Consider the following 22671-nt stretch of genomic DNA (forward strand, 5'->3'; position numbering starts at 1 on the left):
CATCATAGTTCGTGATTCTTATAAAAAGGAAGAAGTACTAGTGTCCAGTCTAAGACGATCCGTGAACTCGCACGTGATTCGCTCGTGCCGCTTGATTGAAACATCAACAGGATTTATTCAAACAGGCCCAAAATATTGGCTTCTGCAAGGATTGATTTAATAAACATTGGGATTGCAAGATTTATATTTCCATTTATTGAAACAAGATTTCTCCGAGCAACTCAATATAGTGGTAAGTTCTTTAAAAGTGGTCACGTGAGTACCATCAAGGGGTATCGAAACAAACAATTTTTTAGGTCCTTCCATTCATGATATTTTATTCATGATATTTTACTATTTTGCATATACTGTAGTTTTGTATTTTGAATGGAAAAATGATACTAAACTACAGTCGAACCTCCATGTGCGACCACCTCTCGCAAGCGACCACCTCTCATAAGCGACCATCTATTCAAAACACCAAACTTTTTTCAGCATTATTTCGGCATTATAATTTTTTTTTCATTGTTTTTAACCTCTTGTTAGCAATCACTTGAGACGTGGTCTGGTCTCCAGGTCCTCTGTATGTACTACGCTACTCAGAGTTTACCAGGAACCTTTAGTGACAACCTAGCACTACTCGTATTGGACCTAGGGATATGTGTGCAATAAACTAGAAATACGTGACTCGCAAAACCTCGCGAAGCTGGGGCTGGGTGGAAAGCCCTCTTTCGTGTTGTAGCATCAAATGAGGAGATTAAAAGGTTTCTGAACATAGCAACTATTTTGATGAGCATGGTCTTTTCGTAGTTCCACAGGCTAGTTTGCGGTTAAAAATCTATTTCTGACGCGATGAAATGTACAACGGGCGTGCAGCGCTGTCGTGTTCGATGAATTTATTTCCCACGGAAAATTATTTTACCGCGGCCACAAAACGTGTAATTTCTTCAATGCAATCTTTCACAAAAAAAGATTTCTAAAAGAAAGGGAAAAGATTGTGGAGAGATAGTTCTGTATCCAGTGAATATTGATGAACATTGCAGTTGAAATTTGATCATGCACGCATATTTTTTCCGATGTATGCAAATTTTTTTCAGACGACGCCAGACAGTCTGACGTCATTCAAGTGCGGACACCTTCAAAAAAACATATATATATATATATAAATATATTTTTCGCTCGAATTCGCGCGGCTTAGCTCCGCTCGGGCCGGCTCGGCCCGACAAATTTATTAACCTCGCTTCGCGAGGAATTATCCTCGAATAAGTAGATATGTCAGACCTGTTCCGGGAGGAGACCCCGTCTGGTTCGACTCTCGTAAGCGACCACCTCCCTCCCGTAAGTGACCACTAAATCTTGGCATTTTGGATGGTCGCTTACGGGAGGTTCGACTGTAGTCAAGAAGAAAAAGATTTCAGCATGCAAAAAGATTAAAAATTTTATTTATATAGACTCTTACATGTAAATTGCTGTTACTGTCAAAGTTGTCTCACGCTTTGTCATTTACATATAAATTCTGTCCCAGGTCCCACTCCTTCATATTCTGTCTTTTCCAGTTCCCGCTCTGTCTCTCTGCTTCCACGTGTTACCCACGTGTGAATCATTCTTCTGTCCATCCCAGGCCTCACTCCTTCCTTCCAGTGTCACTGTTTTTCTCGGTTACTGTCAGGAATGGAATGGACTACAGTAGTTTCATCTTTTTTCTCTGCGATTCCTCTTCTTCTTCCTCCTCTTCCTCTTCTTCGAAGAGAGTTCTGGGTTGAGTGCTGTCAAAAAAGAAATCAATGATTAACAAAACAAATTTAGAAAGCCGGGAGTCATAAACAGGCGAGAAAGGAGAGGAAGTATTTCTATATCTAAGCTATAAAAACAAGAACCTTTCTTTGGCGTAAAAAAAAATGATATCCACGGATGTTTGTTCGAGGAAATTATCTGTTACAAGAAGCAAACAGTTTTCCGAGGAGGAAGCTCACAGAAAAACAGCAGGGTGCACTGTTTAATATCTTTTATTTATTTCCGCTTGAGGCGCGATGTTAACTTGTGTTTCCCTACCACGCTTTTGACAACTATGTTGATGTCCCAATCTGTTCCAACAGCAAAAGCCCTTCCAGGTCCATCTCGAATTTTTCAAAACTGGCGGGTGATCACTTGGGATATTTCCCATTTTCGGCTGGTTGTGGACTTGAAATGTCTAAATTTGGCAAGTTTTATCTTCTTGGGCGTTCGACAAAATTTGTCAAGAACTTCCTTAACAAGATTTTTCTGTTTATAAAATAGCGTTACAGTTTTGAACAAGTTAACTGAAAACCTTTGCACGAGAACAAATCAAGAAATCGAGGATTTTTGAAAGCAAATTTACACAGAGAGCAGGTGGGGAGAAAAGGAGGGAGTGTTCGGATCAAATAATAAACCGAGCCTGTTCCAGGCTCTCGGTGTATCGCGGGATACGCCAAGGTCCCCCTCGTTTTCATTCCTCTCGCCAGCTCCTTCGCGTCTCCCGCGACACGCTGAGAGCCTGGAACGGGCTAAATACACCACCATAACCAAGAAACTACAATACAAACTTACTGCGCATATGCAGGAGACACCCAGTAAGGATCTTCAGCCGCCGCCTGGAAAATACAGAAATTAAGTAAGGCCTAACTGACACGTACCAATTTATCGCCACGATTTGGCCTAATTTGAAATTTTCCCAAATTTCGGACAGCCGAAAACTGTCTGTTCCATTTGTTTCTCCGTTTCTACTCTCTCCAAGCCCTTTGCCATTTGAACCCGTACGTTCAGTCACTCAGTCTGCTCACAGGCTCCCATAAATGGAACACAGAAATTTCATTTGGAGTTTTTTGCAAACAAACTGTAAACCAATCGGTTTCTTACATTACATACAAAAGGCAAACCAGCCTACATGAAAAGAGACAGTTTGGCATATAGAAAAATCTCGCGCGGGTGGAGGGAGAGGGGGGGGGGTGGGGTGAGGAGCGATTATTCCTTAGAAGATTCAACGGTTTGTAAAAACACGCGCTTTACCTTAGCGTGTTTGAGGATAGCTTCCCTCGGGTGAGAATCATCTTTCATTTCCAGTGCAAGGTTTTTCACCACAAAAGCAGACAAAGACATGCCAGTTGTGACCCGTCCGCCATGACCTGCAACAAACAACAACGATAACAAGTTATTTCTTCAATCCTCCGCAAGGCCTTGTTCACGGGACAAGTTTCAGAAGAGTTTTTTCCTTAGGATTTGTTGCGAGTTTGCGGTTATTTTAGCCCTCGAAAAGACACAAACCTACACTCAGCTCGCTACAATTCGTTTTATAAACGCATTTGGCATTATTCATCCTAACAACATGCAAGTCGCATATCACATATGAAGCTATCAGAAATGACAAAGCTCGCAACGAGTCTCCCCGCAACATACACTTACTAAATAATGCGGTTCCTTCCAGAAATTATTGCATGCCGTGATGAACACAAACAGTCAAAAAGTCGGAAAGCCGATCCGAAGTATTTCTTTGCAATATCCCATGATCATTCACAGTAATATTCTGAGCTTCGTCGCAGGGATCCACATCTGGATCGTCGGAGGCCTTCGGAGATCATCGGAAATTTTCCGAAAAAAATCGTTACCTTTTCAGTTGAAAGAGCAATTTTCGGAATACTTTCGAAAATCTTCTGTATACAGCTTCACTTGTAAATGCGAGTTTGTAGTCCTTCGGCCCACGACAAGACATAAACATAGTAAAGGACCCAGCTCGCTACAAATATTTTTACAGCTTAGCAAAAGAAGCACAACTTCACTGGAACCGGAAGTTACGCAACCGCGGACATGACTACATCCTACCACGAATCAGAACAGAACGCTTTAAACGCTCATATATGAATAGATGCCTTTTCCAATTTCTGCAACTTTATAATAGTTATAGTTGTTTTGCCATTAGTTTTACTATTATTGATAATTGTTAACTTACACGTCTGATGTAAGTATGTACCAATTTCTATTGAATAAAGACTGCTTTCTTTCACTTGCCCAGAAAATCGCTAGATCGTAGCATTGTAGTATATTCTTTAAGGTATATGAGAAGTACTCACCCGGCCCAGTGACTGGCAAATCAGGTCGGTGTGATCTGACTGGATCTTTTCTGTCTGCTTCCTTCACTTTCTTTTTGCTTTTGTATCGCTTCTCGCGGAACATTGGTAGAGAATGTGCTGGAAAACATAAGGAAAGTCAACGTGAAGTGAATCATCTATTTCTTAAGGGAAACTTTGTTATTTAAACAAGGACCCGCAATATAAAAGGGATAGCTTCCCCACCTTCTTTGTCACACAGTCACCGCTTCAACGTCACATAAGGGATGGCGGACATAGTGAGCAAGTAGAAAGTAAACATTGTGGAATCGGTATTTCAAAAAAGAAAGCCAAACGTGTCTTGAAAAAATAACCTAAGCTGTTAAAAGAATATTTTGGACAAAATATATTGCAACTGAGCTGCAAAAACAAATTACTTTATAAGCTTTATTCACGAGGCAATTACGCATACGAATTTCATATTTATTTTGTCAATATTCTATAATTGTAACTTGCCGTACGGACTCTGCGATGTTCACAGCTCGGTGTCACTGTCTACAATGATATGACTAGCGGCTTGGCCAGCGGGGCAAGGTTCCTTTTATAGTGCGGGTCCGTGTTTTAGAGCCAAGAGTGCTTTACAAAGCTTCACTTAGACACACTACCACTACGACTACCTTTCTACACATAAAGTAGACCCCAGCTATCAATTTTCCTCTATCTTGAACAGGGTCCCTTTTCCTTGGATTTGCTTACAGTCATTTGCTATTGGCTATGAACTTAGCATCGAGCAGTGACGAATCGAGGATCTTTGCTCCTCCGCCCTGACACCAAGTTGTGGATCTGCCACTGTATGCCATCGGCTCCCTTTCTTTTCATCCACATAAACCACACATTGAAAAACTAACCTTGAGGTATGTTTTAATGGCCAAGGTATCATGATACTCTTCTGATACTCACAAAAAAAAACAAAAAACTTTAAAAGCAAACAGTCCGACACATGTGCATAATTTTAGTCAGTAGTATCCGGGCATCTAAAGGTTTCCGGGTGTACTTGTAGTGGATTTAAAAATCCACAAAATTTTCCTGCCCTTATGGTAGACTAATTCCAGAACAATCCAGCATTTCCAAGGCCTATGCATGACAAACTCCATGGGCAGCCCTGCCAACAGGCCATTTCCGAGTTGCCTTGAACTTCATTACGATAGCAAGGCTAAGTGCAAAGCTTTTCATGCGAAAAAGTAGTTTTGTTTACATATGAATGAAAACTAATTTCATAACAAAGCCTCACACACATACACGAAGCCTTGCTTTCAAAATGAGGTTCAAAGCAGCTCGAAAATAGCCTTTTATTATGCAAGCCAGTGAGCACGTCCTTCGTGGCGTGAAACCCATAAAATCAACCAAACTTACGTGTGATAATTTGGTCTTTCAGTGGCATCTCCTTTGCTGCTCCTTTTCTCTTCACTTTTCCAACACAAAGCTTTGCTCCCCTAAAAAAAACATGAATATTTACCAAAAACCAAGAGGTACAATGGACACCCCGTGGGGTGGCGTACGTTTCTCGAAAGTTCCGGAAGCATTTGGTGCCCGAAAAACTATTTTACGGACACAATGTTCATTGTCAAAAATTTGGGTTTTAATAATTGTGAGAGCTCAAACGAAATAAAGAAAAACACGGGGTTAGTTTGTGCGAAAAACTACCACCCATCAATAATACGGTTTTAAAAATATTTCTCGGGCCCAAACACTATTCAGGAGTTTTGAGCCACGAATCCATACCCGTTTTTGTAAAATCCATACCAGTTTTCAGACTTTCAGACCAAAACGGGGTCAAAACCCGTACCGGACATACCTAGGGTGCTTACCATTTACATGGAAAACCCGGAAATTCCAGTTGGAAAATCAAATGGTACGCATCATTCCATTTGGAGTACTTCTGAAATTATGGGCTTCTGGTCAAAGTGATGGATTTTTGTTACTCCTTTTGGGATTTACAGCTGTTGTTCATACATTTTGCATGTTATCCATCTTCTGTTAAGACAAGCTAACTCATTTCGTATTTATGCCGAAAATTTCCAGCCGGGTGGTTTGTGTAAACGGTAAGCGCCCCCCCCCCCCCCCCTAGATGCTTATATGGGGGAGTCCCCTCCCCCCCCCCCCCCACCCGGGACTTGACACAAGTTAATAAGTTGCCGAACGATGAAACTTGAAGAAGTAACTACGCTCACTTGTTGCTTTTCTCAGGGTCAAAATAAACCTTAGTTGTTCCATTTCCACATCCGACCACAATCTGGTTCAGTTTTGGGTGCCACAAACAGCTGACAACACTCTGCAAATTAAATACATGGCATAGGTTAGCTGATGTGTTGATGCAAAAAAAGCATGAAGAGAACAAAGGCCTAATATGATTTCAAAAATTCATCTTTAAACTGGAAGGTAAAACATTTTCACGGCCAAACATTAACATACATTTGCATAAAGTTATTCAACTTTATACGCATAAATTATACACATTTGCATATACTTGCAACGACTTGGTGCAAATTTACCAAATAAAGTCTCGCTGCAAAACAATTTGCACTAATTTTCATACTATTTACGTACAAAACAATGGTAAACTAACATCGCAGTTCGAGCCTAAGTGGCCAATACTGCTGGAGCTTGATGTAGTTTCTGTTACTACCCTCCCCCCTCCCCTACACGGAATACTAGTCTATTGCAGGGTTACCCTAAGTAAGTATGTCGCCGGTACCCATTTGTGCAACTGTGAAACAAAAAGGCAACCTGGAGCACAGTTTCTTGTCCAAGGAAACAACACAACAATGCCGAGACCAACCTGGCCTTGAATCACAAACCCTCCAGTCTTCCAACAGCAAGTCCAATCAGTAGACGTGCACCTTTTATAAGCTCTATTTTCACTGTACCCTGATAACCTGCAGCTGCATTGTTTTTTAGGGTTGGGAGCATTGTTCTGTTGTTCGTTATTTTGTTCTCTTGACCAACCATGTAAGACGTTACAAACGTTGCATGTCGCCCCAAAATCCGACAAGATACAAAGTGCACCACCGTGGCTACACACTATTTACTTAATTAAAATGGCAAAAAAACAACAGGGCATTAGTAGAAAAATGGTTGAGTACAGTGACATTCACACCATGCCATAACTTACCGATTCCATCACATCAAATTCGTACAGCTTTCGTAACGAGTCCCTTTCCATAAACACCAGACTGCCAGAACCCTGTGTATCAAAATATGAATTACTTCTCAATCAATATTCTACTTCAGGGCCCGGTTGTTTGAAAGCCGAATAACGCTAATCCACGGTTAAAAGTTAATCAAGGTTTTCATCTCCCTCGATAAGAATGGGTCTGAAGGCTAACGTCAAGATAAAGGTAAAGAAAAGTCTAAGGCAATACTGAAGGAAAAAAATCCTTTGGAAGAATCTTGCGTGCTTCCCTATCTAATTCCTATTGGCGTCATCATGGTACATTTCTCAACATACGCACGGCCATGTGTCCATAAAATGACGTGTACAACTTGCAGACAAACTTGGGTTTCCGTCGCTTAGTTTTAGTTTGTAGAAACTAATTCAAAGAAGCAAATTTTCGTTGACAATTTCAGATGAAATGTTCAGACCATACCATTGTGGCGTGTTTGTAAACAGCTGATGAGAACCTTTGTTTTTCGGTACAGCGCATTGAGAGAATTTTGTAATCAATCACAAATAGAACCCGTTTTCCGCGTACTACTTTTCGATACTTTGCTGTCACTATGTTATAAAAGAATTGGTTCATGCTTAGGCCTGTGCGCATATCGAGTACGTTATGGATGCACTTGGGAAGTTTGGAGAGCACTCAAGAAGCTAGAGTTGCTCTCGGCTACGCCTCGAGCAACTCTTACGCTTTTCCCGTGCTCTCCAAACTTCCCGCGTTTATCCATAACTCGATATACGCACGCCAAGCATGAACCAATTCTTAATTGATTTATAACAAGACGCTTTTCAGAGCGTTTACGTGGGATGCGTTGACTATGTTTAGCACTATTGGCCGCATTTATTGTAGGCCTCACCGATTTTTTAACCTTCCCTCCCTTCGCGATTGAACTAACTGAACAGTTTTAGTCAGAAAGATTGCGTGATATTGAGTTGCGCTACTTGAAATTTTGCCGCCTAAAAATAGCTCCCGCCAGAAAATGTCTTCAGCTGAAAGGAGCACTCTTTTTATCTGAAAAGTTCACTGCTAATCATAACTTTTTGCATACATGAAAACTTGGCAACTTTCATCATATTTTTGCTTCCCATACAAAAGTCTTTCGTTGTACCGGAGATTCTATTACAATAACGGGGCGTGACTCACGTTTTCTACTCTGGTTATGTAAATAAAAGTGTAAGATTACAATGTAAGATTACAAATTGTTTTCGTTACATCAAAAAAAAAAAAAACAGAAAGAAAACAGGCAAAAAGCTTTCCTAAATGAAAACTTTTAGTACAAATGGACAATCAAGCCTTTAATCTTTTTGTAAAGTAGATTTCCAGTTGCGTTTAAGCATCAATTCGACAAAGTGATGCGATCTGTGTGTTAGCTTTTAAAATGACCTTTTCCCCGCATATTCTGGATGGTTCTACAACTGTCAAACAGAAGCATAATTCCTTCGCCTTGAACTCTCCGATTTCCACCGTTTTTACTGTCGAGTGCTTCTTAGAAGTTTTCTTTCGATTTACCGCTTCAAAAGGGTTAATTTTCTTTTTGAAAACGGCACATTGGAATCTAAAACCTTAAAACAATATGGCCACGCCACTAAAGTCAGGCCTTTTCAGTTCCACCGAGAGACCACTAGGACCTGAATAATCACAATAGTAATTAACTCCCCTCCGATCCCTCCTGACCTACACTAAGATATTGCATTCTCATTGGACCGTTTTTGTTAAAGACAATAAGGACAATAGGAGACAAAAAGATCCCCTCTGGGAGAAAACTGAATTTGATACATCTAAAACGAGTTAATAATTGAAAGATGCGCATTTGTGGATACAAACGGCCCCCATTTTATAACGTGGGCTGCACAGGCATCCCACGTAATTAAACTGGAATCAGAGTTCACGTTAATCAAGGATTAGCTTAATCGGGCTTCGAACAACTGGGCCCAGTTTATTTAATATTTAAACCGTGCTGAAGCACTTTTACATCATTGTAACTGCTGTCATAGCTAGGATTAGGTCACACAGTTTGAGATAATAGCGAGACATGCTTAAAAAATAAAAATAGTTTAATTTAAACGGAAAGAAATGAAAAAGATGCACTGCAAAGTACTAAACAGTGGTCAAGTTTGAAAGAGATATACACCTGTACAAAAATTGGAAATAAATATAGGCCTCCTTGCCCAAATAGGACAAGAAATGTTTCCAACTTTTTATACATTTTGTGGACTTAATGTTGCTTTGAAGATGGAAGAGTAGAATTTTGACTAAGTCGGGTTTTTTCCCCCCTTACGATTATTAGGAACTTTCAAAATATAATATATAATGCAATTGAAGTTAAAAAGAAAAAAGAAAAAAAGAAAGAAGAAGGAGGAGAGACGTGTAGTTTGTTACTGCAGAGCTACGATACCTGTCCCTTCTTCACTGATGTTCCTGTTACAACCATCTTATCATCAGGACTGAACAAACAGGAAGTCCTGAAATTCAAAAACCTTTATATTAGTGGCAACTTTGTAATAACTGCCAAGAAGTCGAGCATTTCATGCAAACTACAAGAAATACAATGAGTCAATCAACATGTGAAACACGTCTACCGTATGCTGATTCATACGGGCTGACTTTTAGTAACTAAACCCGTTCAGACGACTGCCCCAAAAATGAACTGTTGGCCGAGAAGCAAAGCTCCGAGAGCAACTATGAAATATGACGACAGTCCTCAGCCAAGGCCATTTAACAATGGATACGAGATGATTATAGCCAACCGTTGGCTATAATCATCTCGTATCCAACAAGCGTGAGTAGAATAATTGTTTTATCAAAAATAATCAGGAAATTTTGCTAGATCTTGCTGATTTCGCTTTGCAAGACTGAACAAACAGAAGACAATTTAATGGTCGCTATTTCTCGGGCATAGTATAATGGCTCAGATACCATGGCTGCTAAGCCAATCAAATCGCTGGAATTGGATTATACAATGATCCAGTTCCTAACAACATCCGATATACCAGCAAGCCCGAAAGGGGTTTATTTATTTTACAACCCTTCGATTAAAAGTGAGTGTCACCAGCATTGAGTAAGACTTACTGTAGATAGTAGTTTGGCAAATTCATGGCAACGTTGAGGAATCTTTTGAAATTTCTAATATCCCAGATCTTCAGAGTATCATCACCTTACAAAAATTAAAATAAAAATAATGCCAGTATAGTGAAACACCAAGCAGCGAGGTACAACAGTTTTGTGGCAACTTCTTAGATTGTATTTAGTGAGAGAATCGCTTTGTTGATACCTCCTCTGGATGTAAGTAAGCTTCCTTCATGTGAAAAAGTCAGACACGATGTGTCGCTGCCAAATGTATGAGCGGTGCGCTGAAGGTATGTGGGATGGATCTGTTAAAAGGAAAAACGAACAAACATGCATAGAGAAATCTTCCATGTAAAGAACTTTACCATATACTACAGTAATACAGTATGGTAATTCTGCCGAACAGTACCCAGAGTGAGTAGGACATTCCATGTCTAATTGAACCAACAAGGAGTGTCAAAGACGTTTGTGTACATGCAATACAGTTACTGCAATTTTCAATCATCATTTTTCGACTTAACTGTGTAAGTTTGCGATAAAATTGGTGTCCATAGCACAAAGTTGGCTGCAAATGGTAAAGCCCGATTCTTATGTACAATATACAGTGTATGTATGTATGCTGAATAATCGGTTATAATTTACACTTTTTGATGGGACGTCTGTAGAAAAGAATGTAAAATGGTAAAAACCTGCAGATAAGAGATATTTTCAACCTACAATTTTCACTTCAGTGGTTCCATTAGTTCTCATATGAAAGGATCCAGTGCTTTAAATCCAGAAATTAAAAGTTTTTAGTACACTTCTGAGAAAGCCAGTTATCCTCCCTGTCCCTGGCCGGTGCCGTAAGAGAGATGTTCGAATAGTTTTTTTTTTTTTTACAACACTTTGAAGGTCATCAATAGCATTACATTGAAGTCTTAGCTTTCAAATGAGCTCTCTATTAACTGCTACTTACAAATGGCCTTCTCGTGTCCCAGGCTTGAATGGAACCATCCTGTAAAAACACAGCATACATATATGAACAAATAGCATTGTTAATTCATGGCCCGTAGCTGTTGCATTGACAGGATTTCACGGTACTAACAAGATTTTTTAAGGTGAATCATGAAGTTGCAGATAATTTTCTTTATTCTCCTAACCTGCCCGCTTGGCTATGTATTTCAATATTGTAAGGAGAACTCGCGTGTTGATTAGTCTTAGCTTACTTGACAACCTGCAGCTATGATTCGTCCATCTTTGCTAAAACAACAACGTGTAGGAATCGTCTTCTTCCCTGTGCAAATGAAAACAAAGAAAAAAAATAATTTCAAATGAATGCACTTTGAACTTTGGAGATAAGTAAATAAATGCTTTGGAATGGAAAGAAAGGAACGCACATCTGTCATTAAACAAATGCTGGGATCACCATTGATCTTGATTGTTGTCATCCTATTAAGTATATAAATACTTAATAGGATATATATTAAGTAACTGTTACCCAATTTTTTAATGTCAATTTAATGATGTCATTGAACAATATCATTTTGGTTTTGACATGCAAATAAAGCATTGCTCCACTTTTACTTGGTCATGCTTGGTTCTGCAGTTTATGATAAAAATCCCCATCTCATTCTGGTTTTCCATTTCCAAGCATTTTTAGTGAGAACCCCACGCAATATTGGGCAAAATTATTTTTACGACTCCTATCCTACCTTGCTTGTTCTTGGTTTTAATCACAGTTTTATTTTTCTTGGGGGTTTCAGTGTTCCATATTCTAACAGTCCTATCAATAGAGTCAACAAGAAGAAAAGGACATAATTTCACCCACTGTAGACAAACAATAATGGCAAACTGAAGTTTAGCATCATTTATTTGATGGGCCAGATGCAAAACCAACGCAGGTGCTGATTAGGCCTGGCATCCAAATTTCTCGGAATTCGCTCTTATGTGGCATGCATACAGGCTGGTCCTTGTGTCAGAAACATTTCCACGTCTACTTTGTGATTCAAGGGCTACAATTCGCTCAACAAGCTCATGACTTTAGACTAAAAACTAAATCAACTGTTAAGTGATGTTTGAAATGATTTTGTTTCTTTTCTGTTTAAAGATAAACAAAAGTTCTAATGTGACAACAAGTCTGTAGGCTCTACTTTGGCTAAGAGAGTCGTCATCACGTTATAATTTAATTTTAAATAGGCCATTAGTTTGAGATGCAGTCTGTATAGCTTAAAGGACCACAGAAAAAAATAACAATTTCTGCATAACTAAGGTCTGGGTTATGGAAAAAAGGTTTTTCCATGATGTCTAACAGCACAGGTCTACACATTGCACTGTGGAGGCAGAAAATGTTTGTGCAAGCTCATTGCATTCTCCGTCTTCTTCGATGGCTCCTTCACAAAAAAGGAACAAAAAGTTGGAAATGGGGAGAAAAACGGAAATGGAGTAAAAGGGGACGCAGGGGCCCCCGCGCTCCTCATTCTTTCACTCTCTTCAGTTCTTTATTTGTCTCTGCTGGAGCACAAAGGAGGCCTCAGTGAAGGAGAGAACTGCATTCTTATCACTTACTTTTGCTAAGCACAAGGGGAGGTTTGTCACATAAGATAATTGTAATGAGTACAGTACTTACAAGATTCTTGAGCAAAACTCACACTAGTAAAGCTTACCCATCATCACTACAAGTTATGAACTCATCCCTAATCTTTGGATTCCAGCAAGCATTGTTTAACATAGCAACATGGCCCTGGGACAAATAAAAACAAAGGTAAACTTGTAAAAAGCAAACTTACATGTATGTACGTGTAATTTGTACTAAACTAAACCAAACTTATACAACGTAAAGAACTGGTCACAGTTGTTCCAGTGGATGACATTCTTATCCACTGTGACCCAATATACTGTACCTGCATACTCATACCATAGGAGTTTACACAAAACTGTAGTAAGTAATTATTTCATTTGGCCTTGCTCTCACGAGTCTCCTGTAGCTCAGTGATAGATGTGAATGAAATGAGATGTTCTGTTTTTAGCCAGCAGAGTAAATAGTAGTGCTATTGTTGTTGTTGGACAAAAAAAAAGCTGTTCAAAACAACCTCATTCCCAGGGTCTCTCCTCTTCCCGTCCCCTGGAGCGAGAGAAGGGGGACGGGGAGAGGAGAGACCCTGGGAAGGAGGTTGCTGTTCAAATGCCCTACCCTGGCACTGAATTTGATGATCAAATGCCCCTCCCTAAACCCCACCCTCTAGAAGGTTCAAATTGATTGGCACATTACCTTCAACTGAAGACAAAATAACTTAACTTTACACAGTGCTTACCTTAGTGTTTGCCATGTCAACAATGTACTGATCGCCTTTCACACATTCAAGGACCTCAAACCCATCTCTGTCAATCACCTTTGCCTGGAAATAAAGAAAATTTGAAAAACAAGAATTACAGCATTAAACCTTGCTTTACTACCACTCCATTAATACAACTACTTCATAACTGTATTTGTGCCTGAAAGCAAGCTCATCATATGAGAGAATAAAGGGGCAAAACAAGTTTGGTGAAACTAATAGGTGCTTCTTTGAGGATTAATTTTATGGTACCCAGGAGAAAGGGGCGGGTGCTTGAGGACGGTACCTACTTTTGTTACTATGCATACGTTCCATGCATATAGAGATACTCGGGTTTCCTATGAGTGGTGCCTACTAATACAGGGATATTTGTGCGCAGTTTAAAACTATGCAGAGAAAGCAGAACTCAGCAAGTGCTCTTGGTATCCAAAATGAAAATTGGGGGTAGCCATGCATTTTTCAGATAAAAATAAAAAAAATTCAATGTTTATACCTGTGCATTGCCAGCAGCAATAAGAACAACATCTCCTGTAATGCTGTAGTCAATTGACTTAATCTGGTGGCACTCAAATGGCTGCAGAGTCCTGAAGGCACGACGAGATGCATCCATTGCATTGAAATCCCAAAACTTCACCTGATGTTGAATAAAACATGTTAGATAAGAGTAATTTGAGAAAAGACATTCCAGCGCTGACATTTCAAGGGCTGCCCTTCAACAGAGTGACTCGCTGTGATGAAGAGATAACACTCAAAACATCAGCACTAGAATCTCTTTATGGTGACCAAATTACATGTACCTTTATCAATTTTGTTGATAAAACTTTAGAAACATTCACTTCTGACAATGAGAATACATCCAATCCGGGTAAATTTCAATCCACAGATAATTAACAATTATCGGACGAGGTTGAGTAAAATATTGTGATTTGTCAGTGGCGAGCAGATCAGTAATTATTGTTATTTGCTGAAGGCGAAGGCTGAGGCAAATAATTGATCTGCAAGACACTGACAAATCACAATATTTTGCGACAACCAAGTTCAATAACTGTTTTATCATTTGGTCACGGGGTTTGTTTTTCGTGATTATTTTTGGGAAATCACTCTCTGACAGCTCAGGGAAGTGATCTGCCATTTTCATGCAAGAGCATAGCCTGCATAGCAGTCGTTTCCGTTTCCTTCAAGCCAACTACTTTTTTGCTCCTTTTTGCCCAATGCCCTCGCGCGCTTACCCCGCTTGGCTTGAAGGAAATGGAAACGACTGCCACGCAGGCCAGCAAGAGCGTGGTTTCAATTGCTTATGAGCAGAATATTATTTGCAGCAAAACACAGTTGGACAGTATTGCGCATGAGCAGACCATTATTGGTAGGCAGTTATTTGCAGGTCATGTGGTTTGCTCTCGACCAATGAAAAGGAGGGAAAAATACATCGAATGATAATAAATTTTTCACTTCTTTGACCTACATATTCCAGAAAAACTCATTGCCTTCTTAGATCACACCAAAGACCAAGGCCCCATCAAGGGTACTCAGCCATAACAGCTGTTTGGGGTAAGTACTGGAATAATCCTGTGATGACAAGCTTCCAAGCCAGAGAGGAGAGGGAGGAAGGTACTGTAGCCTATAAGCAAGTCCTCGGGGAGGGGATGGGGGAGAGAGGAGAAGGAGCCCCCTCCCCCATGCTAAAGAAACCAAGTGGCACTTTTGGTCCAAGTTTGATCTTGCCTTAATTTATTTCACTCATTTTAATTTACAAATCGCAGCATACACCATTGATGTACCTCATAATCATAACCTCCAGTCACAAGCCGAGATCCTGATGGGTCCAAACCAAGGGCAGACACCTTCAATCAAATTAATACACCTGATTAATAATTTTATTGTTTATAGTCATGTGATAGTCTAATTACTATAAATACAATTTATTTTGTGATAAAAATACACGCTAAAAAGTCACAACGTTTCGACCTCTCTGAGGCCATTTTCAAGCGCAAGTAAAAAATAAAACCTTAGCATAAATATAATGACATAATGTCCTTTTTTAACTTTATAAATAGTCAACTTATCATTAACATGTTTTATCACATTTTAGTGTTCGTGTGTTCGTAACATTCTTACCAATTTTAAACTGTTTGTTATATATTTATGCTAATGTTTTTACTTTTTACTCGCACTTGAAAAATGGCCTCGGAGAGGTCGAAACGTTGTGACTTTTAAGCGTGTATTTTTAACACAAAATCTTTTTCTAAGAAGTTACTCATCAAAATACAATTAATCCTCTAAAATGCACTAAGGGTCCATTATGCCCTAAACCCTTCAATTAAGAAGCTAACGAATGACAAAATAATGGTTAATTCAGCACTTAAATGCAAGGCAGCGATATTAGCATTAATTTTTTTCTGGGAACCCAGGACTTTCTTTGCATTACAACTTGAATTAAGATTCCAGGAGGGTTTCACAAGAAAAATTCAGACTGTAAGACCAGTGAAATTTGACGAGATAATTGTTGGAAGATGTATTATTTGAACCACATTTGTCACCCCTGGGCTAAAAATATTAATGGAATTCCCAGAGGAATGGGGATCCAAACCAAAAACTTTCTCTAGGAGGGGAGGGTGGAAGGAGTAAGAATATTTCTAGCACAACACAATCAGGCATGATACTCAACTGTTTTGTTGCCATGGTCCAAGGAGATTTCATGACTCACTGGTATCCGACTCTCTATACTCTGACGAAAAAAAAACCAGCATGTAAATCAGGATACCAACAAGAAATACTTGATCAACAATGTAATACAGAAGCAAGAATTGCTGCCAAATAGAGCATGGTGAGGATATAGTGATCTGCTTCAATTCAAAATACGAAGCAAGACTAAACTGCCTACATTGTACAAGCATGGCAGACCTTGCATTACATTTTGAGCCACACAAAAACTGAGCTTCACCCCCGTAACAGTCTTATTGTTTTTTGAAAATGACCCTACAACAGTCAAAAGAACCTGTAGAATCAACTGAAGGTTTTTTCGCGGTTATTCAGCTGCAACTGGTGTTACAGGTTACAGCCCTCGATGGTAGCAAAATATCAAATAATAAAAGCATCATTTCATAAATGGTGGTTCAATTATACCTGCATTACAAAACATTTAGTTATACATAAGACTTTTAGCCAGAAATTGAAAATGAGACACACAGAGAAATCAATTGATGGGAATATACCAATTAAATTTTCAAAAGATTATAATACAGCTGTAGGTGAATTTCACTGACTGTTTTCAAAATGTGGCTTCCCTGGATATCCTTCTGACTCAAACCTTGTAGTACATACCTCTTTTTCATTCTCATTGTCATCGTCATCGTCATCGTCATCGTCATCGTCATCATCACTGTCATCTCTTTCCTTTCTGTTTTTATCTGTTGCCTGCGAAGAATAATTATCTCAACTTAGAAATTAAAAATTACATGTATTCTCACCCACTGCAGGCTTTATTACAAGCTCTCAAAAATTGAAAAATGCCCCAGAAATTTTAAGAAACAATCATGAATGTGCTGCAATGATGTTAGTGACTCCTGAAGAACCAGTTTCAAAGAAACCCTACAGTGCTGTATATGCATAGAATCAATAGAGGGAAAATCTAGATGTTGGTTCAAATGCTCCCAATTCCATATCATTCAACTACCTGACAAATTCAGCACACATGTGAATGCAAGTTTTTTAACACATTTTCCCTTACTTTAAATTAACGAACAAAAATAATGAAATGCAGCACATCAGTTCTTACGCTTCGCTGAGTTTCCTTCTCTAATTGAGAACATGAAACGACACTGCTACTAACTTTTGGCCTCGTTTTTCTCAAAAACTACTGTAAATGCCAACCAGCCACAAAAACCACAGGGTGATGTTCTTTAACTAACTTGAAGACCATATACAAAAATTCAGGCACCATCGAACAAAACCTAGAAAGACACATACAGTATGCCCATCTTACCTAAAACCCTTCCATCAGTTCTTGTCATTTAACTTTAACAAACATTTTTGTGCCTGTGTTGACATTACTGGGGCATCTACAAAGTGAAATTAATACATGCACTGAACACCGCTCCTCCACCCCTTGTTACACCTCACCACTAATCCCACCCCTCATATCACCAACCTCTCACCTATCACCCCCAACCCTCACCCCTCATCTGTCATCCCTACAATGTATTTCTCCCCTGTCACTTCCCCCCCCTCCCCCAAATAGATCTGCCACTGCTCAACAGCTGCCATCTTGAATGATCACACTCAAGACAATTTTTGTACCTTGTTTCCACTCATGGACGGAGGCATCATGACAAACGGAGCAGGCTCGTCATTGCTATTATCCTCAGGAGACTCTATAGACAAGGACAGGAATCTTAGAGTATTGAAGTGTACTGAGTTACTGTTTAATATCAATCAAGGTAATTAGCTTTATCAGCGGGCAGGAGAGTTGTAACACTATGACAGTGTTTCAATCTAACCAACCTCCCTGCTCTCCTCACATTAATTTTCTTATGTTTCCATCTTAAAACATTGACTTTTATCTTTGGTGATCATTTTGCTTATTCTCATGACTTGTATGCTTGAAAAAGCGGTAACACTATACATAAGGAGATTTTGGATCCTGATATAACACTATACAGGTTTGCATGCAGTGTAGTTAAAATGACATTTGCTGGTCCAATCCAAGTAAACCATATGTGTCTTTAATATTATTTTCAGACAAGAAGAAAACTTTACGAGTCACCTGTGTACAGTCAACTCTTGCCTTACAGACACCTCGCTATTACGAACACCCCGATAGTAAGGACAGCAGCTAAGTCCCCAGCAAAAATAGAGAGTTTGACTGTAATAACTTCCCGCTATTGCCGACTAGTCCCTATTTACGACACTAACTCGCGGTCCCGAGGGTGTCCGCAATAAGGGAGTTGACTGTAATCAGTCTATAGCCCCATTCACACCAACAAAACATGTTTAATTAAACCAGGTTTAACAAAATGAAAATTGGTAACAGAAAGCTTAACCATTGGCTTTGACGCAGGATTCAAATAAACTTTTATTAACTTTAGCTTTCATTTGTCCTAAATCTGTAGTCGACAAAAATCCAAAATCAGCTTTTATGAAGGAAACAATTTTAAAATGTGTTTAACTTAAACAACTTTTGAACATGTCAAGCCTTGGTGTGAATGGAGCATATGCCTTGCTGAATAGAGCGCTTATTACTGGGGTAAGGGGTACTAATTGGAATGGGGGCATGCACTTATTAACATTTAACAATACACAAAGGGCAGCGCTTATTAGAAGGGCACCAGGAAGGGTGGTAACTCTTACAAGAAAGTATAATTATGCATACCTTCCTTTTTGTTACTTGATAACTCCATGGCAGTTCGCTTTGCTTTTTCAAACATGTCTTCAACATTGAACTGCTTGGCTGCCTTTTTTCCTGTTTATAAATCAAGAGCTACAAATTAAGCATGTATGATAAAATCACCTCTGTCTACAAATAAAATCCATGCATTAATTACATCAGATTTTCTTACAAGTAGACAAATCAGGCACCCTGATCATGAAGTTTAAAGCCCGCCGCACACGTGAGGAAAGAGCTGAGCAAAATGCTTCGCAAGGCAGATAGCTCAGCCGTTTCCTCTAGTGTGCGGTGAAGTTTTGGTGAGAATTTCGCCTTGCGAGGCGAAATCCCAAATATCCAAACATGATATTTGAGATTTCGCCTCGCGAGGTGAAATTCTCACCAAAACTTCACCGCACACTAGAGGAAATGGCTGAGCTATCTGCCTTGCGAAGCATTTTGCTCAGCTCTTTCCTCACGTGTGCGGCGGGCTTAATAAACAAAAAATATTTGTTGGAATACAACTCTCTGTAGGCTTCCAAATGTTTAACAAGATCATTTACAATGTAATATACTATAACTGTAACTAAATGTACAGTACTCGTCACTGCACATTTGATTACTAAGTAACTGAAACAACTCACTATCTTTAGAGACACACTTTTACCAGTTGTGGATTTATCAGAGTCCACATGTCATGCGTACATGTAAAGGGCGATTTACATGGTACAACTTTGTCGCATGCGACAAGCTTACGAAAGGCCTACAACAGGAATTGTTTCGTGTAAATCAAACCTACAACTCACTTACGACTGTCGTGTATGTCACAAAAAATGTACAATGGGCGATTCCAGAAAATATCCATGCCATACCATGGATGGCTTTTAGGATTTCTGAAGGGGAGGGGGGGTTCACGATTATGGAATTCTGAGGGCATGGGGGGGCTACTGCGCATTTTTTAATCAAGGAAATGTTGTTTTCGAAGTTTTGATTCGAAATATTAAAGTACAATCAAGCATAATTATGTGCAGCGTACTGGTAGCGATCGCGCGCGTTTCCATTCTCAGCTTGTGAAACAGCGGCCGAAAAAGTCGCAATCTTTTAGTTCCGCTTCCTTCACTGTTTATTACTGGGTTTAGTGGACAGGTATTCCAGTCATCTTTGAGAGGAAGACACGGTTACATTTTGAAATGAAGAAAACGTGAGATCGCCTTTTGAGATTCGATGATCTCGATAATATTTATGCAAATTTGTAACGCTACGCCGAAGATGTAAACAAAGTCTGCTCAAAGGCAAGCGAGCGGCCACGTTGAAGTTTCCCCGGTTCCTTGCCAAATTCTACCGTAGACGCTGTACGTTTTTAAATAAGGAAATGCTTTTCCGAAGTTTTCATTCGAAAGATTCAAGTACAATCAAGTATAATCTTGCGCAGCATACTGCTTGCGCAGCAAAGATATTTCAGAAGCAATCGTGTTACATTCCGCGAAAAAGCCGCAAGCTCCGGCGTAAGAGTCGAATTTTTGGTTCAGACGACTGAAGCATGCGAGGAGTCCTGGGATCCCAGACATTCTATGGATTTTGTGCGTGTATAAAACAAGGGGTGAAAAGAAATAATTTTTGTTTTCATCCAATGCGTTGTTCAAGTTTCCTTCTTTTCCTAAAGGAGTTGAATGGCACAAGAAAACAAAGAGGAGTAAAACTGCCGTAAATGGTGTTTATTATTATAGCCAAATTCGGACTTAAAAAGAAAATTTCACAGCCTGGCCACTAGCGGTAGGTTTTTCTTGTCGCTGAAGAGTAAAGCTTTTCGCCTAGCGACGCTAGATCACAGCCCTGAGGAGGCATAAATTCATGTTCGTTTGTTCATATAGGTGTTGCTAAAGTCGAAAATGTACTTCCCAGAAAAACCGGCAATTCTGAAGGGGAGGGGGGGTTCACGATTATGGAATTCTGAGGGCATGGGGGGTAACGCATTTTGGAATTTCCGAAGGCAAGGGGGGGTTAAAACATGGAAGCCGTCCGCTGTTGGGTATGGATATTTTCTGGAATTGCCCAATCGTAGGTATAGGCAATGTTGAATGACGAGAGTTGTGTGCTATTTTTTGCATGACGCGAGCAGCGCACGCTCTGGAAATCACATGAGACAGAGGTGAGCAAAAGCTGTACCATCTAAAGTGGCCTTAAGATGAACGCAATATTACCATACTGTCACGTTACAGTTATACATAATTTTGTTTTCTTACATCATTGCCACATGGATGTATCAGAAAACCTCATGCTTACCAAATCCTGAGAATCCCATCATGGCTTCCATGGACGTACTTTCTGTTCTGTTCTCATTAACACCTGACAGGCAATCAGGCAGAGTATGAACCTCGTTATAAAGATGAAACCGAGGAGGAAGGGGGAGGGGGTACTCCTCGCAATTTTTGAAAGGGGTGTGTGGCTCTGCTCTCCTAACCCTGACCCTATTTCAGCTCAAAATATACCATTTTTGGCACCCTATTTCAGGGGAGCAGGGATGGCGCAGTGGTGAGAGCACTCGCCTCCCACCAATGTGGCCCTGGATTGATTCCCAGACTCGGCATCATATGTGGGTTGAGTTTTTCATTGGATCTCGTCCTGCTCTGAGAGATTTTTCTCCGGCTACTCTGGTTTTCCCTTCTCCTCAAAAACCAATACTTCTAAATTCCAATTCGATTTGGAAAGTGTCCCCAGTTAGTGCTTTGAAACTCAAATGAAATAAAGTGACATGGTGTCCAAAATTCACACCCATTTTTAGAGCTGGTTTCTAGAATCCATACCCGTTTTCAGACCAAAAGATTAAAATCCATACCCTATTTCAGACGACAAAAATGGCTCAAAGGCATTTGGCGTTCGGCAAAATACACCTGCCCCTTGTGCTAATGACGTTCGCATGTCATAGACAGACAACTGTTTAAGGTACCGTATGTACATGAACGTTACTCACCTTTATCTTTTGCTACAGAGCTCAAAGATGTTGTCTGTACATCTCTAGTCGATTCGCCCGATGTGCGAGTAATTGTTTCAGTGTGTCGACTTAAACCACGGCCAAAAGATTGAATCTGAGATTGTTTCTGGCTGTAACTTGATGACGCTGAAGGGTGATAAATGATAGGAAAAAAGACTGAACTTAAATTTAAAGAAGAAAAGCTTAACCTTAAAATTAATAAGCTTACTGTCAAAGAATTTTGACGACTCGTGTTCCAGTTAAAAGGGACTACTAATTTAATCTAGAAGTCAGAGGTAAATCGGTCAATTGCAGACCCTTACCTCTAAGCGCTCTCATTTCTTCAAGATCCTCGTCTTCCATTTTAGCAGTTCAAGAAGGCTATAAAGGCTCTGGTTTATATAAACGTGAAACTTTCGTTCAATCCGCCATATTGGATATTTATCGACTTGTGCGCATGTTTTGCCTGAGCGTCCGCTGAACCGCACGGCTCACAACAATAATAACAAAAATAACGAGGGAACGCGACGTCTCTCCAATTATTTATTTATTTATTTATTTATTTATTTATTTATTTATTTATTTATTTATTTATTTATTTACCTATTTTGTCAAGGTTAATTTTAAAGCAATTGGCTTATTGGCTCTCTATTTCTTTGCTGTCATCAACTATCGCACAACAGAAAACTTTTATTGTCAATTT

At 39.6% G+C, this 22671-nt stretch overlaps 1 protein-coding gene across 2 annotated transcripts; it reads right to left on the reverse strand.

The window, feature by feature from the left end:
* Positions 1-1399: 1399 nt before the first annotated feature.
* LOC146473916 (WD repeat-containing protein 70-like) lies at positions 1400-22438 on the reverse strand. 2 transcript variants are annotated; one of them, XM_085117968.1, is made up of 24 exons: positions 22292-22438; positions 21969-22115; positions 21281-21343; positions 19004-19093; positions 17932-18005; positions 16957-17049; positions 16301-16351; positions 15414-15476; positions 14129-14269; positions 13615-13698; positions 12967-13043; positions 12016-12086; positions 11530-11597; positions 11280-11318; positions 10530-10629; positions 10328-10412; positions 9654-9720; positions 7213-7284; positions 6272-6372; positions 5454-5533; positions 4065-4181; positions 3007-3122; positions 2548-2591; positions 1400-1745 (listed from the first exon to the last, which is right to left on the reverse strand). In XM_085117968.1, the coding sequence occupies exons 1-24, from the start codon at positions 22329-22331 to the stop codon at positions 1661-1663; spliced, it is 1968 nt and encodes a 655-aa protein (XP_084974094.1). In that variant the 5' UTR covers positions 22332-22438; the 3' UTR covers positions 1400-1660. The 2 variants fall into 2 exon arrangements, with proteins under 2 accessions (XP_084974094.1, XP_084974093.1); XM_085117967.1 differs by having other exon boundaries at positions 16301-16360.
* Between the last annotated feature and the right edge of the window lie 233 nt (positions 22439-22671).

This window comes from Pavona decussata, unplaced genomic scaffold, assembly GCF_977016875.1.
Source record: "Pavona decussata unplaced genomic scaffold, jaPavDecu1.1 SCAFFOLD_92, whole genome shotgun sequence".
Lineage (NCBI taxonomy): Eukaryota > Metazoa > Cnidaria > Anthozoa > Scleractinia > Agariciidae > Pavona > Pavona decussata.